Raw genomic sequence first — 19194 nt, 5'->3', positions numbered from 1 at the left:
CCTGCCATTGGTTATGTCACTTCATTATAATAGTGAAACAAGGTTATCTTACTACCAAGCTGTAGATGTGTCTGCGGTCGAAACAACATGACATAGCGTATTGAAAGTTTGAGATTCATAACGTGACTGTAAACATTACGATGATTCCCACGTCAACAGTTTCTGCTTCGGTAGATTCTTTAGGGAGGACGACGTCATCGCCCTGCGACCACACGCTGCGGACCGTTCATGAACCTTTAAAGAACATGGACCTAAAGAAAGGGACCGTTAGTTCAGAAAGGAGGCAGAGCCGTTTAGGGAGAATAAATAATTAGCCCCCACTCATCCCCCAGCCGGATGGGGAATGGGGGGGGGGGGGGCTGAAGCATTCATTTGGCAATATCGTGCCCGTTAGTTTCCATCGAGCATCTATATCCTTACGTTTACCCAAGGGCTAAACATTTAATATAAATGCATTTTATAAAAAAAAAATACTTTTGTTTAAACGGCCTTTTGATCAGGAATTATAAAGAGCACCAAAGGGTTCCGTTCAGACGACGACGTCATCAGGCAGCCTCAGCCAAAGTGACGTAGACGAGTGGGCGGGCTTTAAATATTAGATTGACTGGTACCCATTTAAACCGATTTAAAGTGTTACAGACATGGCATGTCTTCAGACAGAGCGATACATCCAAACACTTTCCCTTAAAGTAGGTAGTAACCCTACTCGTTTTCCTTTCCTAATTCAGAGATCCATACGTAACCCCCCCCCCCCCATCCACGCACAGGACGGCCTAACAAGGCTGTCTGGTGTTGATATTTCATGAGAAGCATCTAAGATTGACAATTCTGCTATAAACACAAATAAAGATCAAAGGACCTTCTTCAGACCTGAAGGCGGTGGTTTCCGATGGAACATATTGACGCGAATTGAAATATGTCCATCATGCTCGTCTTCTCCCTTATGTTGAGGAGGGGGATCCTGGGACAAGTTGGACGATGGCCCAGTGGTCTGGTATAAAGAGGCCTCTCCTGATCCACTGGTCTGGTCTTAAAGAGGCCTTCTCCTGCTCAACTGGTCTGGTCTGAAGAGGCCTTCCCCTGCTCAACTGGTCTGGTCTAAAGAGGCATTCTCCTGCTCTACTGATCTCTGAACGCTAACTAATTTACACACGTCAATGTTTTGTTTTGGTTATGAAAACCTTGACCACATGACCCGACCAAAGGTCTAGAAAGGGGAATGGTCAGTCAATGTTTACATGTGCAACGTTAAGCTCTGAAGTGGATGGGTTTGAGTACTTAAGGAATCCATAATGACAAGGACTGCTACGCCTTACTAAATCAGGACTAGAAAGGGGAATGGTCGGTCAATGTTTACAAGAGCAGCGTTAAGCCCAGAGGTGTGTGTGTTTGGGGGGGAGTGAGGTGGGGGGGTTTGAGTACATAAGGAATCCATAATGACTAGGACTGCTGCGCCTTAACCAATCACGGGCTGCGCTACAGAATATACTTTGTGAATCCCTAATTATCAGAGTGTCCTTCTACGGCTCGTCTGTAGTGAAAGAAGGGGGCGAGGGTCAGCAGCCAATCAGCACAGCCCCTCCGGCCCGCCCGTTCCAAAGCCCCTCCCCAGTCAGGTAAAACCAGGCCCACCCTCGTTCTGGATGACAGTGAGGCTGAAGCGGACTACGGGGGCACTCGGTCAGGATGTCGACTCTAGAGGAGATCTGCGGCGGTCTGCTCGTGGAGCCGTTACCGGAGAACCGCGGCAGAAACCCCGGCCTACCCCACGCCCCGACCCGGACACCCCACCTCACGGCAGCAGAGGAGCGGGTAAGGTCTTCAACGGTGGAGTGGTGAACGTACGTGTGTGTAGTGTGCTGCATAGGACAGATACACAGCCACAAGGGAGCGTGAAGTACGGAAGCCGAGCGATGAAAGGGCAATCGAGCTGAATACAGAATACAGGGCCTCTTATGAAAGGTCAAGACGATGACCTCTTCAAGATGTACCATATGGTCATGTAAGCGTGTCTGATATCATGTCCCTGTTGTTTCAATTCACAATGACAAGATCACAGATGTAAAGTCACGTGTTATCCAACCCCCAAAGTAATGGGTGACTCTGTCTGTAATGTTTGCCCAAACTCAGAGCAAAGGCCACAGTCAATGATTAAGAGAGATAAGTGAAGGGGCTCCTGTTGGACGCCACTGATGTCCAATGACACGTCCATCTCTCTGTCTCCTGTCCGTCTCTCTGTCTGTCTCCCCTGTCCATCACTCTGTCTCCTCAGCTGGCCCTGAGGAACGCCCTGCGGTACTTCCCCCCCCGCCATCATGCTACATTGGCGCCAGAATTTGCTCAAGAGCTGCGGCAGCACGGTCACATCTACATGTACCGCTTCTGCCCTCCCATGCGCATCAAGTGAGCAATGAAACCTCTCTCTGCTTGATAAAAGTCCTCCCAGAACATGTATTAGTGAGGGTCGTAAACAGTGGAACAGTCTGTATTCATGTTGGTATAGTCTGTATAATGTGTAATATATAAAGGGGAGGGGGGGGGGGGTGTAAACAGTGGAACGGTTAGTATTAATGTTGGTACAGTCTATATGATGTGTAGTGTTTTTAGAGGGGGGTGAAAACAGTGGTACAGTCTGTATTAATGTTGGTACAGTCTTTATTGATGTTTACTGTATTCAGGGGGGTGTAAACAGTGGTACAGTCTGTATTAATGTTGGTACAGTCTTGATGTTTACTGTATTCAGGGGGGTGTAAACAGTGGTACAGTCTGTATTAATGTTGGTACAGTCTTTATTGATGTTTACTGTATTCAGGGGGGGTGTAAACAGTGGTACAGTCTGTATTGATTTGTACTCAGTGAGAGTGTGCTGCCCCCACAGAGCCTACCCCATACATCAGTACCCCTGTCGGACCCCCCAGGCAGCCGCCATCATGCTGATGATCATGAACAACCTGGACCCCGCCGTGGCCCAGGTCGGCCAATCAGAACCTCCTCCTGTTAAAGACCCTCCAATCAGAAGCTTGTTATTACAAGATGCAAGCTAGTTGAAATGTTACACACTGCAACCTTAATTAACGACCTCGTTATGTTTTGCCGTTCAGTTCCCGCAGGAGCTGGTGACCTACGGTGGCAACGGACAGGTGTTCAGTAACTGGGCCCAGGTGAGTCCTGGAGCCTCCAGAAGGGTGTGGTGCAGCAGCAAACATTAGTCCAAACATAATTCCATAACAAGAGTGTACGTGTGTGTGTGTCCTTGTGTGTGTGTGTGTGCGTGTGTGTGTGTGTGTGTGCGTGTGTGTGTGTGCGCGTGTGTGTGTGTAGTTCCGCCTGGTGATGCACTACCTCAGTGTGATGACGGAGGAGCAGACCCTGGTGCTGTACAGCGGTCATCCCATGGGGCTGTTCCCCAGCCTGCCCTCCTCCCCCCGGGCCATCATCACCAACGGCATGGTACACCCCCCCCCCCCCCCCCCCTGGTTCAGGGCCTCTGGTCTGGGTTCAGGGCCCTCTGGTCTGGGTTCAGGGCCTTTGGTCTGGGTTCAGGGCCTCTGGTCTGGGTTCAGGGCCTCTGGTCTGGGTTCAGGGCCTCTGGTCTGGGTTCAGGGCCTCTGGTCTGGGTTCAGGGCCTCTGGTCTGGGTTCAGGGCCTCTAGTCTTGGTTCAGGGCCTTCTTTACTCAACATGGTGTTTGTGTTCTGCTCCACGCAGGTCATCCCTAACTACTCGTCCAGAGAGCAGTATGAGAAGATGTTCGCCCTGGGTGTGTCCATGTAGGTGTTCTGTTTCCTACCTTCTGATCTTCATGGGCCGATGAGGTGGGTGAGTGTTGCCTCCCTGACTCCCCCCGTCTGTTCCAGGTACGGCCAGATGACGGCGGGGAGCTACTGCTACATCGGGCCTCAGGGCATCGTCCACGGCACCATGGTGGGTTCAGACACACAGCACATGGTGCATCTCTATTGCCTCTGGTCCTACCCAGCAGGAAGTCTCTCCCCCCCGCTGATCCCTCCTGGTGTTGACCCCCCCATAGAGGGTCCCCCCCCCCCCCCGGTGTTGAGACCCCTGGTGTCGTCTCCTCCCCCCTCCCCCGGTGTTGACCCCCCCTGGTGATGACCCCCCTGGTATCGTCGTCGTCGTCCCCCCGTTGTTGACCCCCCCTGGTGATGACCCCCCTGGTATCGTCTCCCCCCCCCCCTGGTGATGACCCCCCTGGTATCGTCTCCCCCCCCCCCCCGGTGTTGACCCCCCCTGGTGATGACCCCCCTGGTATCGTCCCCCCCCCCCCCCCGTTGTTGACCCCCCCTGGTGATGACCCCCCTGGTATCGTCCGTCCGTCCCCCCCCGTTGTTGACCCCCCCTGGTGATGACCCCCCTGGTATCGTCCCCCCCCCCCGTTGTTGACCCCCCCTGGTGATGACCCCCCTGGTATCGTTGTCCCCCCCCCCCGTTGTTGACCCCCCCTGGTGATGACCCCCCTGGTATCGTCTCCCCCCCCCCCGTTGTTGACCCCCCCTGGTGATGACCCCCCTGGTATCGTCCCCCCCCCCCGTTGTTGACCCCCCCTGGTGATGACCCCCCTGGTATCGTCCGTTCCCCCCCCTCGTTGTTGACCCCCCCTGGTGATGACCCCCCTGGTATCGTCGTCGTCCCCCCCCCCCGGTGTCGACCCCCCTGGTATGTCCCCCCCCTGACCCCCCCTGGTGTCCCCCCCCCCCCAGCTGACCCTGCTGAACGCGGGCCGCCGGTACCTGGGCTCCGGGGACCTGAGGGGGCGTGTCCTGGTGACCTCCGGCCTGGGGGGCATGAGCGGAGCGCAGGCCAAGGCCGCCGTCATCGCCGGCTGCATCGGGGTCGTGGCCGAGGTCAGTGTGTGTGTGTGTGTGTGTGTGTGTGTGTGTGTGTGTGTGTGTGTGTGTGTGTGTGTGTGTGTGTGTGTGTGTGTGTGTGTGTGTGTGCGTGAGAGACACTGGTCTGGTAGTGAGTGACTGGTTGACTGTAGGCCTGGTTAGCGAGTGACTGGCGGTCTGGTAGTGAGTGACTTGTTGACTGTATGCCCGGTTCTTGGGTGACTGGTCAACCCCCCCCCCCTAGGTGGACGAGGCCCCCATCAGGAAGAGGCATGAGCAGGGCTGGCTGATGGAGATGAGCAGCAGCCTGGACCACTGCATCCAGCGCATCAGGTGACCACGCCCACCTCGCCTCACGCTGGCCACGCCCACCCCCCCGCCCACTGACCCCGCCCACTTCTCCTCACGCTTATCCCTGCTCTACCCTATTGGACGGTCCTCTCTGGGCTTTGTGATTGGCTCTCTGACTGATCATGTGATCTTATTTACAGAGAGGCGAGGGCGGCCAAGTTACCCCTCAGCCTGGGTTACCATGGAAACATCGTAGACCTATGGTGAGTGTAAGGTGAAAAACCCTTCAACCGCTGCCGCTGCCGTTCCATTGACCCTTTGCACCTAAGGGTGCTCCCCTCTGACCTTTAACCTCTGTGGGGCTCCCCTCTGACCCTCCCCTCTGACCCTAACCCTCTTTGGGGCTCCCCTCTGACCCTCCCCCTCTGTGGGGCTCCCCTCTGACCTTTACCCTCTGTGGGGCTCCCCTCTGACCTTTAACCTCTGTGGGGCTCCCCTCTTACCCTCCTCTCTGTGGGGCTCCCCTCTGACCTTTACCCTCTTTGGGGCTCCCCTCTGACCTTTAACCTCTGTGGGGCTCCCCTCTGACCCTCCTCTCTGTGGGGCTCCCCTCTGACCTTTACCCTCTTTGGGGCTCCCCTCTGACCTTTAACCTCTGTGGGGCTCCCCTCTGACCCTCCTCTCTGTGGGGCTCCCCTCTGACCTTTACCCTCTTTGGGGCTCCCCTCTGACCCTCCCCTCTGCCGCAGGGAGAGGCTGGTCCTGGAGTACCAGCGGACGGGGGAGCTGCTGGTGGACCTGGGCTCGGACCAGACCTCGCTCCACAACCCCTTCAGCGGGGGCTACTACCCCGTGCAGCTCAGCTTCCGCCAGGCCAACCAGCTCATGGCCTCCAGCCCGGGCCAGTTCAGAACCGCCGTGGAGGAGAGGTGAGGACCACGGAGAGGAGACTGAAGCCCCGTCCACCCCTCGTCCCCTCGTCCCCTGTCCCCTGTACCCCTGTTGATGCGTTTCAGCCTGCGCGCATCCAGCCTGCGCGCTGTATACAAACAGCCGAGGAGGAGGTAGCATAGTTGTTAAACCTTTTAGATTGAGCAGAAATACTTTTGAATGTACTGTAATTAGATTTACCAAAAATAATTTTAAAAACCCCACCCAAAAAAATCTACGCAACTCTAACGTCGCCCAGTTTGTCGGGGGCCGATGATGTCATTGTTTGCGTTTAAGGCGTCCACACGAATCTTAACACTAAAAACAGTCAGGGCTGGATCCGTCTGGATGGTCGGCCCAAACGCCGAGACTTATGCGTTTTCACCAAAGAATCGGTTCCGTGTGGACGGGGCCTGAGGGTGTTTAGAGAGGAGTGAACCCTGTCTGACCTGCCGTCCGTTCTCCCCCCGTCTGTCTGTCCAGCCTGAAGAGACACGTGGCGGCCATCGACACGCTGGCGGAGGCCGGCATGTTCTTCTGGGACTACGGGAACGCCTTCCTGCTGGAGGCCCAGAGAGCTGGTGAGAGGAGGACAGACACACACAGCTACACACTGTTATAAGACACGCACACACACATACACAGCTACACACTGTTATAACATGCACAGACACACACACACACACACACACACACACACACACACACACACACACACACACACACACACACACACACACACACACACACACACACACACAGTTAAACACTCTGTTATAACACACACAGAGCTACTCACTCTGTTATAACACACACACACACAGCTATACACTGTTGTAACCCACAGTAACAGTTAGTCCTCTGGTTTCTGGGTTCAGGGGCCAAGGTAGCGAAGGAGGAGGGGAGTGGAGGCGCGACGGAGTTCCGCTATCCGTCCTACGTGCAGCATATTATGGGGTGAGTGATGGGAGGAGCGGTGGGTTCAACACAGAGTGGAACTAACAGGCTGCTAGAGAGCTACGCTGACTGACGGACTGACAGACGACTGACGGACCCCGACCGGTCCCCTCCTATCATGATGACCTCCGCCCCCTCTCTCCACCAGGGACATCTTCTCGCTGGGCTTCGGCCCGTTCCGCTGGGTGTGCACCTCGTGCGACCCCAAAGACCTGGAGGTTACGGACCAGATCGCGGCCGCCGTCCTGGAGGAGATCGCAGTGGGCGTGAGCGAGGGCGTGCGGCAGCAGTACCACGACAACATCCGCTGGATCAGGGAGGCCGGGAAACACCAGATGGTAGGCACTGAGGTCAGGTGGTCTGGCTGCCTAGGAGACCACGGTGACGCACACGAATGAGGCCTCATCTGGTTCACTGTCCTCTGTGCCCAGGTGGTGGGGTCCATGGCCAGGATCCTGTACTCAGACCAGAAGGGCCGAGTCTGCATCGCACTCGCCATCAACAAGGCCATCGCCGATGGAAGGGTTTCAGTAAGAGGCACACAGCCCTCACTTCCTGTTCCTGTTCCCTTTGACCTCTGCCCTCTTCAGAGGGGGTTCACGGGAGCCTGTGGTCGGGGCCGGTCTGATCTGTGTTGTATTGTCCCCGTCAGGCTCCTGTGGTCATCAGCAGGGACCACCATGACGTCAGTGGGACCGACAGCCCGTTCAGAGAGACCTCCAACGTGTACGACGGGTCGGCCTTCTGCGCGGGTGCGTTGGTTCTCCGTTCTCCGTTCTGATTGGCTGGGAAGTGGAGCGACTGGTCTTTCCGCAGGGCGCCCCTCAGAGAGGATCCCTTCATTGGCTCTGAGCAGATCATCGGCTCCATCCATCCTGTCTGTGTTCTTCTGTGATGATCGTAGCCCATCCCTCTAACAGAGTCTCTCTCCTGGTGTTCCCCCCCCCCCTCCCCTCAGACATGGCGGTCCAGAACTTTGTGGGGGATGCCTTCAGGGGGGCCACCTGGGTGTCTCTGCACAACGGCGGCGGCGTGGGCTGGTAAGGTCATCCTGTAGCGCCACTCACCAGACACACCCCCCTGGTGAGGTCATCACCAGACACACCCCCCTGGTGAGGTCATCACCGGACACCCCCCCCCTGGTGAGGTCATCACCAGACACACCCCCCTGGTGAGGTCATCACCAGACACACCCCCCTGGTGAGGTCATCACCGGACACCCCCCCCCTGGTGAGGTCACCACCAGACACACCCCCCTGGTGAGGTCATGACCAGACACACCCCCCTGGTGAGGTCATCACCAGACACACACCCCTGGTGAGGTCATGACCAGACACACCCCCCTGGTGAGGTCATCACCAGACACACCCCCCTGGTAAGGTCATCACCAGACACACCCCCCTGGTGAGGTCATCACCAGACACACCCCCCTGGTGAGGTCATCCGGCAGCGACACCAAACACACCCGGGATCTGCACCGGAGGGTTCAGCGTTCAGGGATCAGGGCTCAGCTCCGGATTGGGTTTGGTTCTCTCCGGGGGGGAGGTGGTGAACCGAGGGTTCTGGGTCTGGTTCTCCACCAGGGGGGAGGTGATGAACTGAAGGTTCTGGGTCTTGTTCTCCACCAGGGGGGAGGTGATGAACTGAAGGTTCTGGGTCTTGTTCTCCACCAGGGGGGAGGTGATGAACTGAAGGTTCTGGGTCTTGTTCTCCACCAGGGGGGAGGTGATGAACTGAAGGTTCTGGGTCTTGTTCTCCACCAGGGGGGAGGTGATGAACTGAAGGTTCTGGGTCTTGTTCTCCACCAGGGGGGAGGTGATGAACGGAGGGTTCGGTCTGGTTCTGGACGGGTCGGAGGAGGCTGCGAAGCGAGCCAGTCTGATGCTCAACTGGGACGTCTCCAACGGGGTAAGGCGGTGTAGAGGGAGACCACAGGGGGAACTGGGGGGAAGAGGTCCTCAGGGTCGGACCACCTGGTCCACAGGGTCTGACCGGGACTTCCTCCTGGAGGGAGACCTGGTCCTCAGGGTCTGACTGGGTCTGATGAGTCCTCCTCCTGGGTGTTTGACAGGTGGCCCGGCGCTGCTGGTCGGGGAACTCCAACGCGTATGAGACCATGGAGCGCAGCATGGAGGCCGAGACGCAGCTCCGCGTCACCATGCCCTACGCCGTGGAGGACCAGGGGGTCCTGGACCAGGCCCTGGACCAGGCCCTGGACTAGGATTAGGTCCCGGACCAGGTCCTGGACCGGGCCCTGGACTAGGCCCTGGACTAGGATTAGGTCCCGGACCAGGCCCTGGACTAGGATTAGGTCCCGGACCAGGCCCTGGACTAGGATTAGGTCCTGGACGAGGCCCTGGACTAGGATCAGGTCCTGGACCAGGCCCTGGACCAGGCCCTGGACCAGGCCGTGGACCAGGTCCTGGACCGGGCCCTGGACCAGGCCCTGCAGGGCAAGACGGACGTGGCGGTCCCTTGGAGCCCAGGGAGCTGTTATGATACAGAGAAGGCGTCCATTCATGAAGTATCAGAGTACTGAAGCCGTCCTTTGAGAAGATCTTTCTTTGCCTTTCAGGTACATTTTGAAGAGGTACAATTATTAATAATAGTACTGTGTGAAAAATAAATCGTGTAATAAAAAAACTATAACACTAATGTCATGGGACCTTTGAAGTTAATACCGTGTGAAGAAGATGCTTTGTCTTTTTTTTTGACGGTGTAAACACATGAATTGACATAGCAGTTCAAAACATGGAAGCGGTTTTAACTATTCTTTTAAAGTCTTTATCTTTAACATGGTATATAGAAATATAATATTTTAATATGATCAAATGCGCCGTCTCGTTAATCCGTCGTGTGTCTTTAAGAGGCTTCAGATGATCAGCAGGAAGCAGCGGGGATGGAACCCACACCCTGCAGGGAGAGGACCGAGTCACGTCTTCTGATTAGTCTCCCGTCCCGTTATCTCCTGTTGTTATCACTTATCGGACCCGTTCATATCAACGCGTCTTCGAGTGCATCTGCTGTAAAAGCTTCTTAGCTGTTATACTCAAATATATTTCACCACGGAAAGAAACGAGCTCCTCCGGGACTCGAACTGAAGATGATGACGCGGAGGGGAGGACCACTGGCCGGGAGCCAGTGAGGGTATTCGGGTAAACATGCAGAACCAAACCGAGGACCAGAAGAATCCTGATCCTCAGGGGACCACCCTGAGCGGGTTCTTCTCCGGTCCAGGGAACCCGGTGGTCCCGACAGAAGCTCCAGTCCAGCTGGAGTTCAGGAGGACATCGGTGACCCAGGACTACACGCTCACGGCCCGGGTCCTGGGCTTCGGCATCAACGGCAAAGTGCTGCAGTGCTTCTGCAAGAAGACCCGTCAGAAGTGTGCCCTCAAGGTGAGCTCGAGTCTGGGTCGTTATGCACTTGGTTCACACGACACTGGAACAAGTAGACTAAGAATGAGCAAGTCATCAATAAGGCCCGTCCATCACTGGTCCGTGTAAGTCACTGGTCCTGGTCGATCACTGGTCCTTGTCAGTCACTGGTCCAGGAGGCTTCTGATTGGTCCAGCTGCTTCATTCTGAAGGCTCGCTATCAGTTCCTCTATAATGGTATACATCGGTTCCTCTATAATGGTATACATCGGTTCAGATTTCTCCACTGGAAGTGATTGTTTACCTAAAAATATAAAATAAAAAAAAGTTGATGATGAGGATAGAGGACAGGAGGAGGACAGGAGACCAGTATGACCTAGAAGCTCATCTGGTTCACTGGTAAATAATGTAGAGAAGAGGTTGTCGATGACGTCAGTGATGGTCAGGGAGCCTTCAGAGACTAAACACAGGAAGTCAGACTCTGGTTTGTGTTTGGCCTTGTGGTTATGGCTATGCTAACCAAGAATGCTGAGTCAGGTTTGGCGTTAAGGCTAGTGTTAGGTTTTTGGTAGGTTGAGGTTTATGGTTAGGATTAGGCTTACCCGTGGGGATGCGGAGTCCAAACTGGCTTCAGCTCCACCATCTCCTCCTAACCACGCAAGTTTTATACTTCTCAATGCGCCGTCCAAACCCGCTACCAGGGTCGGCTACTGTTTGCTAAAAGTCTCGAGAAATAATACAATTATCCCAATTCTCTCTGTAAAACAAACAGTGGCACTTCCGGTACACTGTGATCCATTTGAAGGTCTGAGTGACGCTCATGTTTTCAGAGCACTCTCATTACCCGGTCTGATATCACACTGCCTTCCACTTAGTGGGCGAAGGAACCAAGGGAGGAGAGTAGTGGTTAGGGACCAAGGAAACAAGACCAGGAGATTATAGTGGTTAGGAACCAAGGAAACAAGGGAGGAGAGTCCAGTGGTTAGGGACCCAGGAACCAAGGGCAGGACAGGCGAGTGGTTAGGGACCAAGGGAGGAGGGTCTAGTGGTTAGGGACCAAGGAAAAAGACCAAGAGAGTCTAGTGGTTAGGGACCAAGGAACCAAGGAAACGACCCCCGGGAGAGTCTAGTGGTCATAGCGTCCTTCCCAGCTGGGAGGTTGTGGGTTCCAGCCCCAGGGCCGGCGGTCTATGAGCAGTCCTTGATGTGGGGGGGCTGATGGTTTCCTGCTCACTTCAGACAGAAGGTTCCACGCTTTAGTTCTATTCGGTTCTCCAGCGTAGAGGCCCATTGGAGAACTCGACCAGCCCGGATCTTGGCTTCTTTGATGGTTCTGCTCCTCACTCCTACATCTCTCTGGACCCGGGCCTCTGCTTGGGGTCCTGTTCATGTGTTCATGTGTTCATATCTTCATGTGGGGGTGGTCTGGTGGCCTCCAGGCTCCCCGCGGTCTGATCTAAAGCCTCTCTGGACCTGGTTGCTCCCCAGATCCTGTACGACACTCCGAAGGCGCGGCGCGAGATGGAGCTGCACTGCCGGGCGCTGGCCGGGCCGCACATCGTCCGGGTCCTCAGCCTCTACGAGAACCTGCACCAGGGCCGGAGGTGCCTGCTCATGGTGATGGAGTGGTGAGGAACATCTCAGCTCGGCCGGTTTGGTTCTTCCATCAAGGAGGTCTTTCTCCTCATTCTGTCTCTGACATTGAGTTTGATTCTGGACCAGGTACTATGTGTTAAGGGTATTCTTTTATCTCGTCGTGATTGATCAATCCCTTGGTTGGACTGTTTGGTGGAGCTCAACGTCCTGATTGGCTGTCAGAGGGTTAGTGGGTGTTCTACAGGCCTAGCTTAACGTCCTGATTGGCTGTCAGAGGGTTAGTGGGTGTTCTACAGGCCTAGCTTAACGTCCTGATTGGCTGTCAGAGGGTTAGTGGGTGTTCTACAGGCCTAGCTCAACGTCCTGATTGGCTGTCAGAGGGTTAGTGGGTGTTCTACAGGCCTAGCTCAACGTCCTGATTGGCTGTCAGAGGGTTAGTGGGTGTTCTACAGGCCTAGCTTAACGTCCTGATTGGCTGTCAGAGGGTTAGTGGGTGTTCTACAGGCCTAGCTTAACGTCCTGATTGGCTGTCAGAGGGTTAGTGGGTGTTCTACAGGCCTAGCTTAACGTCCTGATTGGATGTCAGAGGGTTAGCTTAATGTAACCAGACGTCTAAAGTGAAAGACTGAACATTCACGGCCTGATCCGAAAGACACAAGACAAATGACCAACTGTCTCAAAATTAATATTCATCAGCAATAAAATCATCATGTCCTACATTTGATCTATATTTGATGTCCTGTCCTGTCCTGTCCTGTCCTGTCCTGTCCTGTCCTGTCCTGTCCTGTCCTGTCCTGTCCCCAGCATGGAGGGCGGAGAGCTGTTTAGTCGCATCCAGCACCGAGGGGACCAGGCCTTCACAGAGAGAGGTGAACACTGGTTCAGAGAACTAACTGGACCTCCATGTTAAAGGGGGGAGGGGGAGGGGCGGGGCCAAGTGAGGAGGAGGTGATGGAGGCGGGGCCGAGTGAGGGGGAGGTGGTGGAGGGGTAGGGCAGAGTGAGGAGGAGGTGATGGAGGAGGGGCCGAGTGAGGAGGAGGTGGTGGAGGGGTAGGGCAGAGTGAGGAGGAGGTGATGGAGGAGGGGCCGAGTGAGAGGGAGGTGGTGGAGGCGTAGGGCAGAGTGAGGAGGAGGGGCCGAGTGAGGAGGAGGTGATGGAGGAGGTGAAGGTGAGGCGGGGCTGGGTGAGGAGGTGATGGAGGAGGTGATGGGGGGGCAGGGCAGAGTAAGGAGGAGGTGATGGAGGAGGTGATGGGGGTCCCGTTCTCTGTAACCGGGGGGTACTCTGTAACCGGGGTGTCCTGTCCTCTGTAACCGGGGGTTTCTGTCCACAGAGGCGTCTGACATCATGCGGGACATCGGCTCGGCCATCCAGTTCCTGCACTGCATGGACGTGGCCCACCGAGACGTGAAGGTAGATGATCCTAACGATGAGCTTCATAATGATATCATGATCTACTCGTTACAGTGGGGGATAGGAACCATTGGGTTTCTCTCTACCTTCTCTCTTGCTAGTCTGAGAACCTGCTGAAGAAAGATGTAGTAATAACTAGTGCTGTCAGTTTAACGTGTTATCAACGGCGTTAACGCAAACCAATTTTAGAGGCGTTTATTTTTTTATCGCTCGATTAACGCTCTTTTGGCTTGGCAAACGTTGTCGTTTTTTCACCTGCTGTCTAGCAACAACTAGTCACGTTAGAAAAAACTACAACACCATACCAGATCTAGCTACACTCTGTTCGAGCCTGCACGAGAGTTCAATGCTGTTACGTCTTTCTGACCAATCGCAGTTCAAGGCCCACCTGGGCTGTACCACTTCGGGAGGGGCCGCTCAGTTACTCCCCTCTAAACAAAATAGACTTGGTTGCGACGTTGCGTCTGTTGAGTGAAAGAGAGGTGGCGGGGGCACAGCTCAGGCTGCCGGACGGTGCTGCAAGGAACTTTAATAAACGCAATATTGTTATCCCGCAGTAATCAGCCCGAAAGCCCCGAAACGTTAACAGCCCACCGCGAATTCTCCTGACTCTCCCGATTACCACTCCGCCACCGTGTGTGTGTGTGTGTGTGTGTGTGTGTGTGTGTGTGTGTGTGTGTGTGTGTGTGTGTGTGTGTGTGTGTGTGTGTGTGTGTGTGTGTGTGTGTGTGTGTGTGTGTGTGTGTGCAGGGCCGTCAGACTGCGGGGGAAAGGTGGACAGTTGTGGGGGGGCCCAAGGCAGAGAAAATTAAAATAAATTATTTCTTTTGAATTATCCACCAGCCCATAGTCCTAGGAGTCGCACACGGTGTGTGTGTGTGTGTGTGTGTGTGTGTGTGTGTGTGTGTGTGTGTGTGTGTGTGTGTGTGTGTGTGTGTGTGTGTGTGTGTGTGTGTGTGTGTGCGTGTGCGTGGCCGTTATTCGATAGCCTGGTAATGTGTATAGGCCTACGTACGGTAGGAATATTCATACTGGTTTAAATAATTAATATAAGTATTAATGATGTTAATAATATAAGTATTTCCCATCTTTGCTGAGCAAGAGTTTTGTTCGAAAGTTCAGTGATTGAAACAAATAAAAGCCTTTGCTATTGACGTCTTACGATAGGCCTACCACTGCGGGTCGCTCTTCTTACTGTCCTTCTCAACACTCTCTGATCTCACTAAAAGGCTAGCAGCACGAAATCAAGGGATATTTAGAATAAAAAAAGATGTGCGATTAATCGCGAGTTAACTATGACATTAATGCGATTAATCGCGTTTAAATATTTTAATCGCCTGACAGCACTAGTAATAACATGAAGTGATAACATGGTCCTTCCGGTTCCAGTAGTAAAATTCAGGTGTCTCTCTACCTCTCTCTCTCTCTAGCCGGAGAACCTGCTGTAGTAACATGTAGTGATAACATGTAGTGATATAACATGTAGTGAAAACATGTAGTGATCACATGTAGTGATCACATGTAGTGAAAACATGTAGTGAAAACATGTAGTGATAACATGTAGTGATCACATGTAGTGATCACATGTAGTGATCACATGTAGTTAAAACATGTAGTGAAAACATGTAGTGAAAACATGTAGTGATCACATGTAGTGAAAACATGTAGTGAAAACATGTAGTGATAACATGTAGTGATCACATGTAGTGATCACATGTACTGATCACATGTAGTTAAAACATGTAGTGAAAACATGTAGTGAAAACATGTAGTGATCACATGGAGTGAAAACATGTAGTGAAAACATGTAGTGATAACATGTAGTGATCACATGTAGTGATCACATGTAGTGATAACATGTAGTGATCACATGTAGTGATCACATGTAGTGATCACATGTAGTGATAACATGTAGTGATCACATGTAGTGATCACATGTAGTGATCACATGTAGTGATCACATGTAGTGATCACATGTAGTGATAACATGTAGTGATAACATGTAGTGATCACATGTAGTGATCACATGTAGTGATAACATGGTCCTCCTCCTCGCTCCAGTGTAGTAACCTTGTAGTTTCTCTACCTCTCTCTCTCCAGCCGGAGAACCTGCTGTACTCCACTAAGGAGAGCAACGCCGTCCTGAAGCTCACCGACTTCGGCTTCGCCAAGGAGACCACCATCCACAACTCCCTGCAGACCCCCTGCTACACCCCCTACTACGTGGGTAAGGTCTCTGCATGCAGAGGGTCTCCTCCTCCTGGTGACGTTCTGTCTGTCTGTCCGTCCTTCTGTCCTCATGGTGACGTTGTGTCTGTCTGTCTGTCTGTCTGTCTGTCCTCATGGTGATGTTGTGTCTGTCTGTCCTCATGTTGACGTTGTGTCTGTCTGTCCTCATGTTGACGTTGTGTCTGTCTGTCCTCATGTTGACGTTGTGTCTGTCTGTCCTCATGTTGACGTTGTGTCTGTCTGTCTGTCCTCATGTTGACGTTGTGTCTGTCTGTCCTCCTGTCCTCATGGTGACGTTGTGTCTGTCTGTCCTCATGGTGAAGTTGTGTCTGTCTGTCTGTCCTCCTGATGACGTTGTGTCTGTCTGTCCTCATGTCCTCATGGTGACGTTGTGTCTGTCTGTCCTCCTGATGACGTTGTGTCTGTCTGTCTGTCCTCCTGATGACGTTGTGTCTGTCTGTCTGTCCTCCTGATGACGTGTCTTTCTGTCTGTCCTCCTGATGACGTTGTGTCTGTCTGTCCTCCTGTCCTCATGGTGACGTTGTGTCTGTCTGTCTGTCCTCCTGATGACGTTGTGTCTGTCTGTCCTCATGTCCTCATGTTGACGTTGTGTCTGTCTGTCCTCATGTTGACGTTGTGTCTGTCTGTCCTCATGTTGACGTTGTGTCTGTCTGTCCTCATGGTGACGTTGTGTCTGTCTGTCCTCATGTTGACGTTGTGTCTGTCTGTCCTCATGGTGATGGTGTGTCTGTCTGTCCTCATGTTGACGTTGTGTCTGTCTGTCCTCATGGTGATGGTGTGTCTGTCTGTCCTCATGTTGACGTTGTGTCTGTCTGTCCTCATGGTGACGTTGTGTCTGTCTGTCTGTCCTCCTGATGACGTTGTGTCTGTCTGTCCTCATGTTGACGTTGTGTCTGTCTGTCCTCATGTTGACGTTGTGTCTGTCTGTCCTCATGGTGATGGTGTGTCTGTCTGCCGTCAGCCCCCGAGGTGCTCGGCCCGGAGAAGTATGACAAGTCATGTGACATGTGGTCTCTGGGTGTCATCATGTACATCCTGTGAGTATCGCTGTGGGTGTGTGTGTAGTTGTGTGTCGTTGTGTGTGTGTGTGTGTGTGTGAGTGTATGTGTTTGTGGGTGACATGTGGTCTCTGGCCGTGTGTCATGCACATCCTGTGAGTATCCGTGCGTGCGTGCGTGTGTGCGTGAGGCGTGCGTGTCCAACCGCCCCGTACTGATTGGTTCTCCTCTGCAGGCTGTGTGGGTTCCCCCCCTTCTACTCCAACACGGGCGCGGCCATCTCCCCCGGCATGAAGCAGAGGATCCGCATGGGCCAGTACGAGTTCCCCACCCCGGAGTGGGAGGACGTCTCTGAACAAGGTGAGGCACAGAAACTCCATTACCCATGATTCTTTGCTAGCTCAACTGCTTTCCTCTGGGGCGTTTCTGGTTTCTGGCGTTTCTGTGAAGGCCAGCGTGTGACTCCTCTGCTCTCTCTGTTCTCTGTTCTGGTTCTGGCTCTGGTCCTGGTTCTGGTTCTGATCCTGGTCCTGGCTCTGGTGCTGGTCCTGGTTCTGCTACTGTTTCTGGTCCTGGTTCTGGTGCTGGTCCTGGTCCTGGTTTTGATTGTTCAGCCAAACAGCTCATTGTCCAGTTACTGAAGACGGACCCTAATGAGAGGATGACCATCGGACAGTTTATGAACCACCCCTGGATCAGTGTGAGTGTACCTTTATGAACACGCCTGCTGCAGTGAACCTGTTAGTGTCCATCGCGTGACTTTGTGTTCCCTCGGTTCCGTACGGCAGCAGGCCATGGAGGTCCCGCCCACCCCGCTACACACCTCCAGGGTGCTGACGGAGGAGAGAGAGCTGTGGGACGACGTGAAGGTGAGGCTGAACACTGCGATGACACACATATACCAGAGGAGCCACCAGGGGGCAGCAGAGCACCAATACGCCAATACGCCAATACACTGTGCCCTGGTCCTTTAAGAGGAGCCACCAGGGGGCGGCAGAGAGCCCGGTTCAAGCGTAACAACAACAACATAAACCTGTGTTCTCATTGGCAGGAGGAGATGACCAGCGCTCTCGCCACCATGCGAGTGGATTACGACCAGGTGAAGATCAAAGACCTGGACACCTCCAACAACCCGCTGCTCATCAAGAGACGCAAGAGGCCGGCGCCCGAGGCAGCGGAGAGGGGGGAGGACGAGCAGGGCAGCGTGGGTGGAGGGGCGGTCTGGGCGGAGTAGGAGTGGTCTGGGCGGAGTAGGAGGGGTCTGGGTGGTGTAGGAGGGGTCTTGGGGGAGTAGGGGCCGTCTGGGTGGAGTAGGAGCGGTTTGGGTGGAGTAGGAGCGGTTTGGGTGGAGTAGGAGGGGTCTGGGTGGAGTAGGGGCGGTCTGGGTGGAGTAGGAGCGGTCTGGACGGAGTAGGAGTGGTCTGGGTGGAGTAGGAGTGGTCTGGGTGGAGTAGGAGCAGTCTGGGCGGAGTAGGGGCGGTCTGGGCGGAGTAGGGGCGGTCTGGGTGGAGTAGGGGCGGTCTGGGTGGAGTAGGAGTGGTCTGGATGGAGTTGGAGCAATCTGGGTGGAGTAATAGTGGAGTAGGAGTGGTTTGGGTGGAGTAGGGGCAGTCTGGGTGGGGTAGGAGCGGTCTGGTGGAGTAGGAGGGGTCTGGGTGGAGTAGGAGCAGTCTGGGTGGAGTAGGAACGGTCTAGGTGGAGTAGAGACAGTCTGGGTGGAGGAGGAGCGGTCTGGGTGGAGTAGGAGCAGACTGGGTGGAGTAGGAACGGTCTGGGTGGAGTAGGAGCGGACTGGGCTGACCGAGGCTGATTGAAACATTCATAGCTTTTATGTTTTTTTCACAATCCAACTCCCTAACTCACGCCTTGTGCCTCTGATGTGTTTTAACGGTTTTAAATGTTCAATAAAATTTGTATGATTGGATTTGAATGATAGTGTGAAGATAATTATGATTGAATGGGGCACAACCTCAACAACAGAGCCACAGCGTCTGCTGGGCTACGGAACCTCCACGTGGACAAACAGCACGCACAACCACCGGACACCGTCAACTAAAATCAATGGTTTAGCTTTATTATATAATTTCGTAATTTTATTATAAATATGTATTTTGTTATATAAATTCTAATATAATTAAGTATGAGCATTACGACCCTGCATAAAGGGAAAAACTGAGTATACTAAATGTGTGATTTGCGGTCGTTTAGAATTCACCCCATCGCCTGCCCTACAGGATAAATAATTAACAGCCACAAAGTAAATGTATGGTGCAAGAGAAACGTACAACTAACTAAATGGAAGCATACATGAAATAGATGTTGTAAAACGCTAGTGTATACAATGAAATGCAGTGTGTGGGTGTGTGACTGCGTGTGCGAGTTTGAGCATGTGCGCGTGTGTGTGTGTGTGCGAGAAGGGTCCAGCGGCAGGCTTGGGCGTTTCCGTCATGACACACGAACGCCCATTAGGCGTTCCTGGTAGCTTTTCATCGACCAATCACGAGGTGTTTCGAAAGTCAAACTGGGTTTCGCAA

General features: G+C 53.7%; 2 protein-coding genes across 10 annotated transcripts; both read left to right on the top strand.

The window, feature by feature from the left end:
- Positions 1–1630: 1630 nt before the first annotated feature.
- Positions 1631–9679, top strand: uroc1 (urocanate hydratase 1). Of its 8 annotated transcripts, none has more exons than XR_009528592.1 (21): positions 1631–1812; positions 2273–2403; positions 2879–2972; positions 3102–3161; positions 3322–3450; positions 3708–3769; positions 3857–3923; positions 4718–4861; positions 5091–5179; positions 5338–5400; positions 5887–6066; positions 6551–6648; positions 6946–7024; positions 7173–7362; positions 7456–7554; positions 7677–7776; positions 7983–8064; positions 8833–8932; positions 9096–9263; positions 9306–9365; positions 9444–9679. XR_009528592.1 is itself a non-coding variant. In XM_060068417.1 (20 exons), exons 1-19 carry the CDS (start codon positions 1687–1689, stop codon positions 9243–9245), a joined length of 2043 nt encoding a protein of 680 aa, XP_059924400.1. In that variant the 5' UTR covers positions 1631–1686; the 3' UTR covers positions 9246–9263; positions 9336–9679. The 8 variants fall into 8 exon arrangements, 4 of the variants coding, with proteins under 4 accessions (XP_059924400.1, XP_059924399.1, XP_059924398.1 ...); XR_009528593.1 differs by having other exon boundaries at positions 9396–9679; XR_009528591.1 differs by having other exon boundaries at positions 9096–9365; positions 9396–9679.
- Positions 9680–9899: 220 nt separating this feature from the next.
- On the top strand, positions 9900–18590 carry LOC132470175 (MAP kinase-activated protein kinase 2-like). 2 transcript variants are annotated; one of them, XM_060068521.1, is made up of 10 exons: positions 9900–10422; positions 11890–12029; positions 12802–12866; positions 13333–13412; positions 15513–15639; positions 16624–16699; positions 16896–17020; positions 17275–17360; positions 17452–17529; positions 17712–18590. In XM_060068521.1, exons 1-10 carry the CDS (start codon positions 10186–10188, stop codon positions 17892–17894), a joined length of 1197 nt encoding a protein of 398 aa, XP_059924504.1. In that variant the 5' UTR covers positions 9900–10185; the 3' UTR covers positions 17895–18590. The 2 variants fall into 2 exon arrangements, with proteins under 2 accessions (XP_059924504.1, XP_059924503.1); XM_060068520.1 differs by having other exon boundaries at positions 9901–10422; positions 17449–17529.
- The last annotated feature ends 604 nt before the right edge of the window (positions 18591–19194 follow it).

This window comes from Gadus macrocephalus, chromosome 13 (genome assembly GCF_031168955.1).
Source record: "Gadus macrocephalus chromosome 13, ASM3116895v1".
Taxonomy (NCBI): Eukaryota; Metazoa; Chordata; class Actinopteri; order Gadiformes; family Gadidae; genus Gadus; species Gadus macrocephalus.
The sequence above is the reverse complement of the archived record's forward strand: the minus strand, read 5'-3'. Positions and strand labels throughout refer to the sequence as shown.

Coding starts and splice junctions, on each gene's coding strand:
- uroc1 (XM_060068417.1), top strand. CDS start 1,687: ATGTCGACTCTAGAGGAGATCTGCGGCGGTCTGCTCGTGGAGCCGTTA. Junction 2,404..2,878: donor TGCCCTCCCATGCGCATCAA/GTGAGCAATGAA, acceptor CTGCCCCCACAG/AGCCTACCCCATACATCAGT. Junction 3,770..3,856: donor TTCGCCCTGGGTGTGTCCAT/GTAGGTGTTCTG, acceptor CGTCTGTTCCAG/GTACGGCCAGATGACGGCGG.
- LOC132470175 (XM_060068520.1), top strand. CDS start 10,186: ATGCAGAACCAAACCGAGGACCAGAAGAATCCTGATCCTCAGGGGACC. Junction 16,700..16,895: donor GGTGTCATCATGTACATCCT/GTGAGTATCGCT, acceptor TCTCCTCTGCAG/GCTGTGTGGGTTCCCCCCCT. Junction 17,021..17,274: donor GGAGGACGTCTCTGAACAAG/GTGAGGCACAGA, acceptor TTGATTGTTCAG/CCAAACAGCTCATTGTCCAG.